The sequence below is a fragment of the Dermacentor albipictus genome, chromosome 1, assembly GCF_038994185.2.
Source record: "Dermacentor albipictus isolate Rhodes 1998 colony chromosome 1, USDA_Dalb.pri_finalv2, whole genome shotgun sequence".
NCBI classification, from domain to species: domain Eukaryota; kingdom Metazoa; phylum Arthropoda; class Arachnida; order Ixodida; family Ixodidae; genus Dermacentor; species Dermacentor albipictus.
The window spans coordinates 76,423,229-76,437,465 of NC_091821.1; the positions used below are offsets into that span (position 1 = coordinate 76,423,229).

Here is a 14,237-nt window from a genome sequence, read left to right on the forward strand (position 1 = left end):
TGCGTATGTATCTGTTAGCACATGGTGTTTCCACTTTTCGTCGCGCAAACACGGCGGTGCGTTGTCTTCATCAGGCGGCCCGGCAGAACAACAAGCCTCAGAGATCAGCACAACAGTCTCCAAGCACCCTGTGCGTTTGCGCATGAAGTCGCATCAACATCAACATCATTTCGGCACCGTGGCAGAGAGCGTTGTGGCGTCATGCAAGCGAGAACTCGTGTCATGCCGAAACTTGGACAGAAAAGACGCTGGGTGCTCAGCATAGAAGAAAAATTAGACATTGTTCGTGCTATCGAATGTTACTTGAAAAGTCGGCGCTGGCACTCGACATGGGTCTACTGTTGACTACGGTGTGTGGCACTTGGAATGTGAAGAAGTTGCTCGGCAGCGCTGCTGTGACCGCGAAGAGATGTCGGCTACGAGGTTCGACTTTTCGCCATCGTTGCCTTTGTTGTTGCCGAAGTGTCGCCTGGTGACAGTGATAAGGACGACACAGAAAGTGACAGCACGGGCAATTCAGGCCCGACAGTGGCAGAAGCTGCTCATTACATCAGCTTCATGAATGCAATCAGCGCGACGAGAACAGCAGCTGCAATGAAAAGGTGCCCCCTGACCTCTGCAATGCTACCACGCCTGTTCATGGAGAATATGCAATGCTAACGAGGAATTGGTCATGCTAGTGTTTGCCGAGAAGAGGGGGCTGGCTGAAAAGCTGGCTCACAGCTTCAGCAAGTTTGAGGCCGCTGTCGTCGCTGCTAGGCTGCCGCGGCATCAAATGAAAATAACATGTTTGTCGCGCAAAGTAAATAAATACTGCATGTTTTTTTCGCCTTTCATCGCACTCTCTCCGAGTTCCGTTTTTGACAGGTAAGTGGGCGATATCATGCTATTTTGGTTAAGCAGTACTACCGTTTAGTACATACTTTTTCCGAGCTCCGGCCAACTACAGTTTAACGAGGCTTCACTGTACTACTAAGTACTACTCCACCTTGCAGGTTCCCACAGAACTATTACGTCACTATCAAAGTGTGTGTGTGTGTGTGTGTGTGTATATATATATATATATATGAACAAGAAGAAAGGGAACTGAGGGGCCAAATATTTATTATTCATATCGTAAGAAGCCAACAAAGACAACATATGGGAAATTACTTGTACTTACTAATTGAAATAAAGGAATGATGAGTTAATGGAAAGAAAAGTAGATTAAAAACAACTGGCTTCCCCTCTGTTGTCCTTGGTGTCCTTGTTTGTGGGCTCCTTATGATGTACAGTTAAACCTCAATATAATGAACTTCAATATAGCGAAATTCGCAATATAACAAAGTATTTAAAGGGTCACTCAAGGCAAATACTAAGTCGATGTGGACGGTTTAAATACATTTCCAGAAACCACGCAACGCTTGTTTCGTGCCGAGGAAGGACTTAGTTTACGAGAAAAATGTATCTGAAGGGTCCGAATACCTTTTCCGAAATTCAAACTTCCCGCCATACAAGGAGAGTGGTGACGTTGCATACGCCATCACCGCCCTTTGCTGCCGTTGGTGAGTAAAATGGCGCCTGACAGACGGCGGCACCGAGCCAAGACAGAGCGGCGAATTCGCTGCTGCAGTTGCTTTTTGGTCAAGTGGCGTAGACTGTTCGGGCATCCCGCGACATCACATGGAAGTTGAATTCTCTGCTACTTGCAGTTTGTGCGAGTTTCGCGAGCCAGCAAAACCAGTGCAGCACTATGTTATCAGAAAAGTACTGAAATGCTAAAGCGTGGACGGCACAGAGTCAAGTGAAAACGAAACCTTTCAACTGCCTGCATTGTGTTCAATGGTAATTTCAATTAGTTCTTTTTTCTAAACATGAAATGGAACTGGACAAGTAGCATTCTATTTCATCTTATAATACAATACGAGGATGTTTTGTGCAATGAGTAGTTGAGTCCTAGCGACAGAATTTAACTGAGGAGTGCTTTCGTCATCGGGCTTGAATGTTCCGGGGGAGCCTCTAATCATGTCCTGCATTTACCTCGATTTCTCGATTATTAAGGCTCTGTTCTGCGATAATATTGATACCTTAGAGATTCTCGAGCACTAATCTATCACTTTAGCTTGACTTAGTATTCGCCTTTAGTGTCCGTTTAACTTTTCATAACCTCTCGTCCGTAGAACACCATGTATTTAGAACCTCATTATAACAATGTGTGTTTGAAGGCGATTTCAATATAATGAAATCTCGCTTCCACCGCAAAGGAATGCCGAGACAATAAGTGGAAACTTCCACGGATGCAGATGGCCAAATGATTGAATTACAATTGGCTGCTTGCAACCGCACCTCCCAAATCGCGCACCGCGTGATGAGAGCGACTGCCGAAGTGGAGCCGCATAATGTTCTGTGTACAGGGTGTCCCAGCTAACTTAGTCAGAGTTAAAAAGTATGCAAATGCCTCGTAGTTGGACAGAACAAAGGTAATGTTGTTTGCCGTCGCTATGAAGTGCACACAATTTTTTCAATTCCACCTAATTAGATAATTAGGCTTAATTAACTAACTTCTCAAATATTGTAATTAGATTAAAAGTGACAATTAGAAAATTGCAGAGGGACATGAAAAACTCCCGATACAGCTTTCTGTTCCTCAATACGTGCTATATAAAAGTGTTTTTCCAAGCGTGAAAGAAGCCCATGAATACACACAAAGTGCCTCGAGCAGCCAGTCGTGCTGCAATTTTGCGTGCATTTGCAGGCTTCTTTCATGCTCGGAAAAACACTTTTATGAAGAACGTATTGAGCAACAAACAGAAAGCTGTAGTGAGGAGTTTTTCATGTTGCTCTACAATTTCCTGATTGACACTTTTCATCTAATTATAATAATATGCGAAGAGATGGATGTCTCTCTCTCTCTCTCTTTCTCTGTGCATTCTTGTCGAAAGTTTTATTAAAGACATATTGAACATATCAATATCCGCAATACTGCATCCTGCAAAGCTTGGCACCACCTTCAGAGTGGTTAGAATACCTACAGAACTGTGCATCATACATGTGTACCTTACTGTCATCACCTGTGCTAAGTAGGGCTCCGCGCAAAAATCAGGCAAAATCTGTGTGGAGTAGCTTACTTCGTTAGCCCAGCATGGCTGCGGGCTTGCTTTTATGACGAAAGAAACCTCTAGAAGTGGCTGTAGGTGCTAAATATGTCAGAGATAAAAAGTTAGAGTAGAATGTATGTAAAGTGCTCAAGAATTGCCCTTAAGAAATGCTGAAACAAACAAAAATTATGTGGCAGAAACCTCTAAAGTATGCAGTCAGTGGTTAATACTATGTACAGTAGAATCTCCATAATTCGAACTCGAAGGGGCCCAAAAATTTGTTCAAATTAAAAGAAGTTTGAATTAAAGGAAGCTTATTGAATAGACGACTTACTTGCAATGACACATGTGCGCTGAGCTAACACACGAATGGGAAGTTCCAGAAGATATATTCACATGTATTACAATTTAGTCAACGACCGATTTTTCGGACTCCCTGGGGGCCACGAAAACGTCTGAAACAGTTAATGCATGCCTTTTACTGTCAAGGGCTCAAATCGCCGCAGGTACGTCCGAAATAGCAATAAAGGCCTGCAAGTACACTTATTAGGCGTATCGGTGCTCCTACTGTGATAGGAAACGGCAGGTGCAAGCGTGTATAATTAAAGGAAACAAACCATGTGCAGTTACAATGGCCCCATCTAACTTTTGGTTTGCTTTACTGCGTAACGCTGCTGTATTGCGGCGAAGCTGACTATCGGAAACCGGCATTATGCAACGCACCATGCTTTCCGCGCTCTGATGCCATTGGTGAGGATTACAAAGACAGAGTCGGTGCCATTGCTAACAGTGGCGAACTAATTAAATGAAAAACACGGTACAGAACAGCAAGAAGCTTGGTAGCGAACGTCGAAGCAGCTAGGCCTAGTGTTGCCACAATGTGGCTATATGAGCACCCTAGAATGAAGTTTGCCTGTACATGTTGCGCCCCCTAGCAGCAATGGTGAGTACCCGCGAGTAGGCCCTCATCGTCATTTCACCATTGTCTGAAAGCCTGGTTTTCCGATTTTCTAATTGATTCACCGCAGCCTCTTGGCAGCTCCTCCATGAGAAGTGTGAACAAAAAGAACAAGCGCAGATACTCGTGCATTAAGGATTGTCACAACCGTGAAGGAGATGTCGGCATCAAATTGTACCGCTTCCCTTCAAAACCGGGGGAAGCAACCCGGCGGCTGAAGTGGATCAGCGCGGTTCGTGTCGGTCTTGCGAATTTGTATTAAACGAACTAAGACGTAAATGCAAAAACAAGAAGAAAAAAAAGAACCAGCAGTGACATCCATAAAAACAGACAATAAAGTGTCAACTGCATGAAAACGTGTGACCTGATTCCCGCTGTTGTAATTTAGTTTAGATAGTTATTTAGCTCGTCTTGCTCTATAACAAATATGCAGTGGTTGTTATTTGTCAAATCTAGCTTCATAAGCGCTCTGCTGGAGCTTTGAACACACTGTGCTTCTTCCTGCGCGATGATCAAGACGTGGCTGCTGGAACTGGGCTCATTTGTGCCGATGTTTACTCGCGCTTAGAACAACAGAACTATGGTTGGAGTGCACTGAGTCCGTGGCGAGTATTTGACAATTAGCATTCCTCTCGCGCACGCTAGCACATATTTGTTCAGTCTTCACGTTGTTTAGTCTCAGCTGATTGCTCTCTATCTATTATGCCTCAGCGGTAATGCCCTCTTCCACTCGAGCCCGAACGACAATGCTAGAATATGCTTGAGGCACTTTGTCAGCGGACAAAAAAGCACTTACCTGCCATTTCGCCAAAACCTCTACAGTTGTGAGGTGCAAGGCACGCTCCAAGTAATGATGCTACAAATGACACTTGAAAAACGTCCACTGCCGTATTTGCTTACTTAAGTGGCATAAAATGATTTGTTAATTTTGAGTTCGATGTCATAAGCATGCTTGCTATGTTGTGACAAACACTTCGCGACCTGCAGTGGTTGCTTAGTGGCTATGGTGTTGTGCTGCTAAGCACGAGGTCGCGGGATCAAATCCTGGCCATGGCGGCCGAATTTCGATGGACATGAAATGCGAAAACATCCGTGTGCATAGATTTAGGTCCACGTTAAAGAACCCCAGGTGGTCCAAATTATTCCGGAGTCCCCCACTACAGCATGCCTCATAATCAGATCATGGTTCTGGCATCTAAAATCCCATAATTTAATTTAGGCACCTCGCTGCGATGTCCTTGCTGTTTACTTCTTTGACATGAAATACATGGTTGTAGTCGTAAATTTGACGTCCTTTCTCAAGCGTCGGGGGTTCAAAATGGGCCTTGTTTTCGATTGCCTTAAAACCACATTTTAGAACAACTGACACATCTCAAACAAGCGCTACAAAAGCATGCCTCCGCAGCAGTGGCGGCCTCGATGTTTCGCGGAACTGACACGGTGGCGCTGACGCCTAAGCCAATTGCTGCGCCGCCTGGCCATTGAAGGGAGCCTATATGGCTGCCAGCGAATCTGCGTGTGAGAGCGCCGGCTCGAGGCGGCGAGATAATCAAAGTGGCGGTCATGGTGGCTTCGATTAATGGCGTTCCAGACCTGCGGTCATGGCAAAAAGACCAGAAAATCAGACGAGGAAGGTTTTTTGTGTCCAAAATTCAGATGTTCTTATACATTGACTCTATAGGGTACATGGCAGTGCCGTGAAGGCGTCCGAATTGTCGAGCATGTCTGAAAAATTGGAGGTCCAGAAAATCAGTCGTTGACTGTACAGGACACCCGTCACTAACAGAAGTAATCGGTGATGCGCGCCTGCACATGCCTGCACACAGGTTTCCACCACGTTTTTTTGCATGCGGTGTTGAGGGGTTTCTCCTAAGATCTTCCTCTATGGCGGGGTAAGAGGAATGCTGGTCAGAGGCGCTGCCGCGTAATTTGGCGCACTGCTGAGAGCATTGTCGGAGTGCAGTATATTCGAATTAATCATCACAAATGCTTGTGCATTTGAATTACCGGGCATTTTCACCCATTGGAATACACACAACTTTGACAGTACCACAGCGTCAGTTCGAATAAACCAAAAGTTTAAATTAAGCATGTTCGAATTAATGAGATTTGACTGTATCGCAATTGCAGAAATACTTGCATGCAACCCATTGTTGGCTTTGCGGTAGAATCTCTGGCTGTTATGCTTGGGTACCCAGGTTCTATGTCACGGCACAACCTTGTTAATTTTTTGGTGGCAGTCTGTTTGATGCGGTTAAAGCCATTTTTGCCTCTTACATCTGGAAATAGCTAGATCACTGCAAGCAGTGCATCCTCACTACCACTGAAAAGTCCAATCTATTTATTGGGAAGTCGGATCATGTGTTTAAGTATGTTTATTGCTCTGTTCTTCCTGCAAGTTTATGCTGTTGTCCGGGAGAACTTGAGTTTGGCGTAGTCTGAGTTTACTGCATGTCATATTGACCGCTATTAAACGACGAAGACAGAGAAAGAAAAACAGAACAACAGGCTTTTTACATGTGCCATTTTATGAGTTTTTTACATGTGCCAGAGGACACATGTAAAAACAGCCCAATAATCTTGCCTAAATGCATCACCCGACGGCCCATGAATGTGGCTGTTGGGGAGTAGTGAGGACACACTATTTGCCGTCATCTTTCCTTGTAAAGTGTATGTGGCAGAAGGGGGGTATGCCACTTCAGGCAAACTGCCGCAGGAAAGGAAAAAAAAAAAAGAAGAGCTCCAAGGGGATATCGAACCCAGGTACCTAGTGTAGCACCTGGGGATTCTACCGCAACACTAAGAGCAGGCAAGTTTCAAAAATTTCTGTACTCATAATATTTACTGCTGATTGCAAACTCTAAATTTGGGCCTAAATTAAATAGTTCAGGAAAAAATATTTGTATGCGGGCTGCACCCACTTTTTTCACATGAGCATACCTCGACAACCGTGGTGTGCTATGGTAGCTCTGTGTGGTGCCGACATGGTACAGAGATGTGTATTACCTTCCTCTTCGATTGTAATCACAGTTGATAATCTTTTTATGGGAAGCTTGTCTACTTAAATATTGTGGTTGTCACAAAATTTCTTTCACAGTTTCCTTCATTGTGCTGTTGCACTTTCCGGCTGTGCGATATTTCATAAACAGTTGCATGCTGCTGCATATGCACACTGTGCGCACGAAGCCTTCCATGCTTCATGCATATGCCATTGCTCCCATGTCGCCCAAAAAGTATGCAGATGTTTGACTGCCACATTCCTGTCATTTTCGTGTGAGAACCTGAGAAACTTTTTCGTGGCATTCTTATGCATGGTGCAACATCCAAGGAAAGCTTCATATTTTAACAGTGTAGTTTCGGTATGGCACAATACCATATAAGCCTCCTCTTTGATTGTTTCCTTAATCATCGACTAAGCACCATCAAAATTCATATCCTGGCACTCCAATAGCTAGTCCTGAAGTGCTGTGCATATGCATTGCAACGCATGTATGCTGCGTCATACAGGGGCCCATGCTTCATAAATACTGCATGCATTCATTGCTCCTGTAGCCACCTGAAACATGTGTGGGCACTATCATTTTACTTAACTCCCATAGTTCTTTCATCGCGCAACCAAGCATGTGTCTGATGAAGGCTTCATCTCGTAATATGCCCTTGCTGTGAACCAGATTCCTGCTGCTTTAACTCTAGAATTGCGTATCAGCGATGTCATATGGGGTAGCAAACCAAGCTAAAATAAAGGCTACTGGAGGTCATTGTACATGGCACATGGCACCAAGCGTGTTGGTTCTTCAAAGCACATGCAAGTTTATTTACTTTTTGCTTGTGTATAGGTGTACACAACAGGCCTTTGATTTATTGAACTTATTATTCGTAATATGTTTTCTTCAACAGATTGTAAATTAACTGATCGGTTGTGCTGTCATTTCCTCACATACCCGCACCCCTTTTCATGCAAGTAGAGCCACATTCTCTCTCGAACATTGAGAGCTTGGCTTTCCCACAAAGCTAAAAGCTAATATGCTTTTAGATTGAGCTCTTTGCGTATTGAAGCAAAGCAAATCTCGCATTATGTTCTGAATAGGATGTGAGGTGTTGTCTCACAATACTAATTACATTTAAAAAAAGTTACATTATAGTCATGCAAGCTCTGTAGTTGTGTATCGCATTTGAGATTATACGACATATTGCAGGTGGTAACCCGACTTATTCACCTTCTTGGTCACCGGCTTCTGGGAAGCCTGCAAAAAGGTGATACTGTTAAAGGTAAGCATTCAGTTGCAGCCAACAAGAGCACATTTTTTTTGCTTCACTGTACTTAGATGTAAAATTAGGTTAAACTTTAAGAAGTAAATTTTTTTGTTAATTAGCAAAACTGTGACTTTGGAAAAAATGTGAAGCTATGAAGGATTATTACTGTGGTGCTATGGAAGTCTTGCCTTGAAGTGGTTAATGCTATGTAGGTTTACTGCTGCTGTTCATTCTTGCCTTTGAACTGACTGTTCAGTGTTCAGAAGTCAACTGGCTATGCCTCGTATCCCAGAGAAAACTTTCTTTAAATATTGCATTGGAAATAAAAAGCCAGGTGTGACATGTTGCAATATTGGAGGCAGATTCATTTGAAGCCTCAAGGAATAACAGTATACAGTTTAACCTACTTATAACAATATTCCAATGCCAAGAAAATCCCATTGTTGTAAACAGGTTGCATGAAAAAAATGAGAGTGGACAGACATCAGAACATTTTAATTAGACAGAAAGAGGTACATGTGTACACACTTATAATGTTACCAGTTTTAACAATACTCGGATGCAACATCAGCCACCACACCGTGAACCTTGGTGTTCACGGTGTGGTGGTTGAACTCAATATATCAGGAGTGGTATTTGTAATAACTACTTTTGCGAAATGTTGTGCGACTCGACATCCGATCAGGCATCTACGATGTGGGGATCGAGGTGCTTTCCTACACCTTGTCCCCCAGCTCACATGTTGTGCTTTGCTCGATCTCCGGGAACCACCAACTAATGGCAACATGGTGTACACAGCTAGCACGCCACAGCTAATTTCCTGTGCAAACCGTGCTTCTCCCTCCTGGGGTCAAATCACCGTGCGAGCAAGTGTCACTAGGATGCGCCCTGTTTGGCATTCCGAGTGGTAGTTCCCATGCACCCTCTCCCCCCAGCTCTCTTCCGCTGAGTGCTTCATTGCCACGGCAGATGCTCACAGCCCCTCAACGAGGTGGTTGTTGGAGATTCGTGCCCTTTCTTGACCATCGCTTGTAGGGTGAGCCTTGTGCCAACCCATCTCCACAGTGGGCAACAGTGATCCTCGTACAAAGTTAAGCAAACGGTGTTGCACATAGGCAGTGACATGTCCAATGCCTAGTCGCGCGGAATATTGTGAAAATGGTCATATCCCAATAAGTAATCGATTGGGAATACCGCCCTAGGGTCGTGATTTCGTAGCCATACCTTCTGCTCAATTATATGCCACTGTTTCATTCACCGTTCTTGACTGGTTTATTCCATCGATAACGTGGGCGGAGTGTCACTATGACCGCTGACGAAGCGTAATAAGAAACAGCACAGGAAAAGACATCGCTACAAAATGGCTTATTGTACTTTGTCAGTAGTAAAGTGACACTCCACCCACTTCCAATCAATCAGGTAAGCCTTTCGCAGTCAAGATATCTGGAGTACAGCGCAAAGAATTTCGTTATAAGAGGTAAAAAATACATTAGGTAGACACCAAGCCACGAAAAAAGTTCGACTTGACTGATATTTTGATGTACCAAAGTTCGAGTTAGCGAGGGTTTTCTATAAATACAGACTACAGGAACAATAACTAATTTGCAAAGTAAGCTTTTTCACTGGCTGTAGTAGCTTAACCACCAGAGAGTGTCCTTGCACTAGTAAAAATGTTGTCTCACTACAAATTTTGTTCATGCTCTGGGGGAGATTTTCAGTAACCGTGTGTTGTCAGAGATAAGCTACCATATTTTTCAAGATGTAACTGAGCTGAAAAGGGTGAAATAAAACTTTACATATGACCTGTGCAAACAACCTGACCCAAACAAATCTCTCTTAAAAAGAAAAGCAAAAAAATTGACTGGTTTTGCATGTTAAGGCGTTGCTGCTTTCACTGCAGGGCCAGTATAATGCAAGGATTGTTTTTGCTCAATTCTGTTTCTTTCTTATCATTCACCACCTATTAAAAGTCGATCCTGGTGCTAACATAGGTGGAATGCCACTCTGACCTACTGCAAAGAGCAAAAAAGAATACCGTTACATTATACTAGCCCTGCTCTCTGTTTAGGTGTAGTGCATCTTCATGGAAACACGAATTCTGCTTTACATTCTGTCAATATTGCAGTGTGAATCGTATTCCCCTTAAACTGCACCACAGTTATTGTATAACTCACGCGTCCACTTTTCACTTATAATAGCTTTTAATGTTTCATGTGGGTTGCATGCGGGAAAATTCAGTGACATGAATTACACTGCTTTTACTTCGTTCTTCAACTGCTCTAAATATCACAAAATGCTTAATGTCGAGGTTTTAGTTCATGTAACCTAAGTTGTAACTGTTTATCTGTTGTAGCTGTAAGAAATGGGCTGCTTCAGCCTGGAGTCACAAATTACCAGTGTTCATATTTATTGGTTCTATCATTTGTGTATTTGACTTACTTTTTGGAACTACCAGCTTCAATATTAGCCTTATGTGGTGCTGTGAGCATATCAATCTTTACCAGCTGTACATGAGTCGACACAAATGGATAATCGCTGCTAAGACGAATAGTAAATACGGCACTGATCTGTGAAGCTGTGAACTCGGTGGTTACACCCTTTGCTCTGTTTGTGATTTGAGCACCAGCAGCTAAGTCGATGTTGGGTGCTATTCCAAATTTTCACAGAATTCCATCTTTCCTATTTCTTTATAAATTGCAGCTTATGATTTTAAAGTAAAAAAAAAATTTATAAAATTTTTACAGAGTGTTGGCTCCTAATGCACGCCATTGTGCATTGCTTGTTTCAGCTGCTTCCATGATCTCCCGGCCAACGGGATCCAACTTCACCACTATTGCAGCATTGGCTGTCAATGAGGATGTGCCACTTTCTACATTTACACTGGAACTCTGCCATGCACTTCGCAGCATAGGTAACACGCCTTGTTTATGGAAGTTTGTGGCCCACCCACCCGGCCACAGAGTCACTCGCTCTGGCACTGGTGTGGGCTTTTTAACATTGGTGGACTACCCATGTCTAGCTTTTGTTATACATATCGCTTTTCTTAATTTTCCTTCTATGCATCCACAGGAAAGTTAGCTACTGAAGCCTCCAGCACCACTTTTCAAGACTCATACTGTTAAAATTAACCTTTCTTTTTTTTTTTGCCAATTGGAAATCATTTGTGAACATTGTCCCTGTGCATGTACATGTTCTTAGGAATTGCTTTACAGCCTATTATTATTATTATTATTATTATTATTATTATTATTATTATTATTATTATTATTATTATTATTATTATTTATGACAAACTGGATACATAAATTTGGTCCTTGTAGGACAGGCACACATAAAGTCAACAGCAAAGAGTAAACTAGGTAACAAAACATACAAAATTGCACTACAAAAAAAATTACAATGCTGCAGTAATTGCAATAAAATCATTGAAATACATAAATTGCAAGCTGCACTTGTCCGTGTTTTCTATCTCGCCCTTGTTCGTTTGCGCCATTCTTCCTCGAGAAACAAAATACAAATAAAATTTAAAAAGGAAGAAAAACAAACACATACAATAGGCTTTCATTCTGCATGTAATCAGTACAGTTCGGGTAAAGAATTACACTCCGAAATTCTATGAGGTAGGAAAAAAACCTTGTCTGTTTTAGTAAAGTAGGGAGTAAATGAATTCAGATAATTGTAACATCTGTGTCTTGTTGACATTGAGGTTACTATCATTTGGGCTCTAGTGATAATGCACGCTTAAAAAGTGAATGTAAAACGTTAAAGCAGTGCATTTTTTTCGTATTTCAAATAGTGAAATATTATTAGCCTTCATTAGCTGTGTAGGAAAATCAGTATGTTTAAACTTAAAATAGATAAAGTCGACAGCCTTTCTGTGGATTTTCTCAAGTTTTTTTTAATGTTGAAGGAGCCTGAACCACCTTTTATTGAAGTGTTGAAATTGAAGTTAAAGTAGTTCTATTTCAGAAATACTTTGCCGCAAAAAAAGTGCTTGAGTGAAAGCTGCGGCGGAGCAGGGCCGGCCCAAATGCTGCACATACTCAGCGTCACTGTGTCGTGCAGTTCTAATTTCATTTTGCATGTTCACGTTGACGCCACTACTTGCGATTTTGGCACCTACGACAAGCCAAATGTAAGCCAAATGCCATTTTCCTCAATGAGCCGCAATGCGCTCAGCCAGCGGACTCGTCACGGCACCTCACATTGGCCGCAGTATCTACGCTACGTAGCAGACTGCAGCTACATGCAACTGTCGTGTGTATGTGCAGTGCTTGCTTTGTTCATGCTATAGGGTTTGAGTGCGTGCTCGCACTCATGTGCTCCAGTCTGGCCATGCTAAGTGGTGTCAATCAGGCCTTGTCCTGCACCAGCTTGACTGACAACTAGTAGCCACATCCAACTTGCATATTTTGAAGTGCTCTCAGTAACTCATTAAGAAGCGAAGTCTGCCAAGGCGTCTGACCAGGAGTGGTCAGGAATGAGCACGTGCTGGCAAGTGTGTGTGTGTTGGTACCTTAAGTTTCACATGGTTCAAGGCTACTTGAGTGTTCAAAACTAGTCGAAATGAGCAAGACCTGATGGCTACGGTACCGATAAGAAGGGTGGCCAAAGTTTCATTCCTTCACGGGTGGCTGCGGCCAAGCGTGATGATAGTTGATAGATGATAGTCTGCGTCTTCTGGGAGTATGTAATTATCGAAATTGGAAAGCATATTTTCACTTACTTCAGCCTGTTTATTAAACTGCATCAATAAATATGTGCAGTAACAGTAGGAAGAAGCACACTAATTCAAACACCCTTCTTGATTGATGTCAGCTATGGACCAATACCAGCCATGTATGGGAATCTGCGATATTACGATATAAAGCATCCAGAAAAGAGTGAGGAGCAGGTTTCTGTTTAAACAAGCATTTGAGATAAATGTTACTTCGGGGTCCGCTTGCGAGCTTCACGCACACGCATGACTGCAAAACTTAACTGAGTTCACTGCAGCGTATGCTATCTGCGGACTGTTTCTTCACCAAGCCCGAGGGGTGGTTCGGGACCTTTTAAGTCTACCTTCGTATTCAGAAATTCATCTTAACTTGAAGCCTATGCTTGGCTTGATCTAAATTACACCTGTCGTGAACGTGCCAAAAGAAATGCAATCAGCTTTTTGGGCACATTTACACCAGGCATCATTTAGATCGTTAGTCATGGGCTTCAAGTTAAGATGCATTTCTGAATACAGTAGAACCTCGTTCATATGTCTTAGGGAAACACTGCGAGAAAAAACATACTATACGATCCGAAGTAACTAAAAAATTCGACAGGCTCAACTCTTGTTTACATCTATGTAATGCGAAGCGTCGCGCAGATCGTTGTGGCACGAGATGCCCACGTGCGTGGAGCTGCCCGAGAGGCATTTTGTTTTCCTCTTGCATTGTGTTTTAAGAGGACGACAGGAAACCAAAACGAAATCTAGCTGGTGGGCGATGCCCGACACCGCTGAAGTGTCCTGCTTGTTTGGATTGTCACCTCCTAAAAGCGTGCAGTACGCTACCAATGGCATTACGCGTCAGGCGCTGTAAAACGGATAGGCGAAGGTGCTTATCACAATAGGTTTGGCAGCAATAGCTGTGAATGCGGCGTGCGACAACCTGGACAGAGATTTGCTGGTACCGGAATAAGAAATTGTGCGCTGTCGTTTTCACGTCAAACGGGCGGCCGTATACTGTCCTTGGTCGCGCGCGCTTCGCGCCTCTTCGTGTTCACATGGTATCAATCAGCCCGAAAACATACGATCGCAGTCTCCAGTGGGGAAATGCGGTGCATTTCGGTTATCACCTATTAAAAGTGTGCACTACGCTTTCGACGGCACCACATGCTGTGAAAAAGATAGGCGAATGTGCTTATAACAATAGGATTGGCGGTGATAGCTGTGAATGCCTCGTGCGACGATGCTG

The 14,237-nt window shown here is 43.2% G+C and overlaps 1 protein-coding gene across 11 annotated transcripts in view; it reads left to right on the forward strand.

Annotated features, from left to right (window-relative positions):
- The window catches only part of sws (patatin like phospholipase domain containing sws), a 281,522-nt gene that overhangs the window by 142,204 nt on the left and 125,081 nt on the right, over positions 1-14,237 (forward strand). For all 11 annotated transcript variants that reach the window (XM_070522534.1, XM_070522554.1, XM_070522558.1 and 8 more), the window contains exons 19-20: positions 8,232-8,304; positions 11,078-11,200. In XM_070522534.1, the coding sequence (XP_070378635.1) occupies positions 8,232-8,304; positions 11,078-11,200 (196 nt within the window). The remainder of the gene's footprint in view (positions 1-8,231; positions 8,305-11,077; positions 11,201-14,237) is intronic.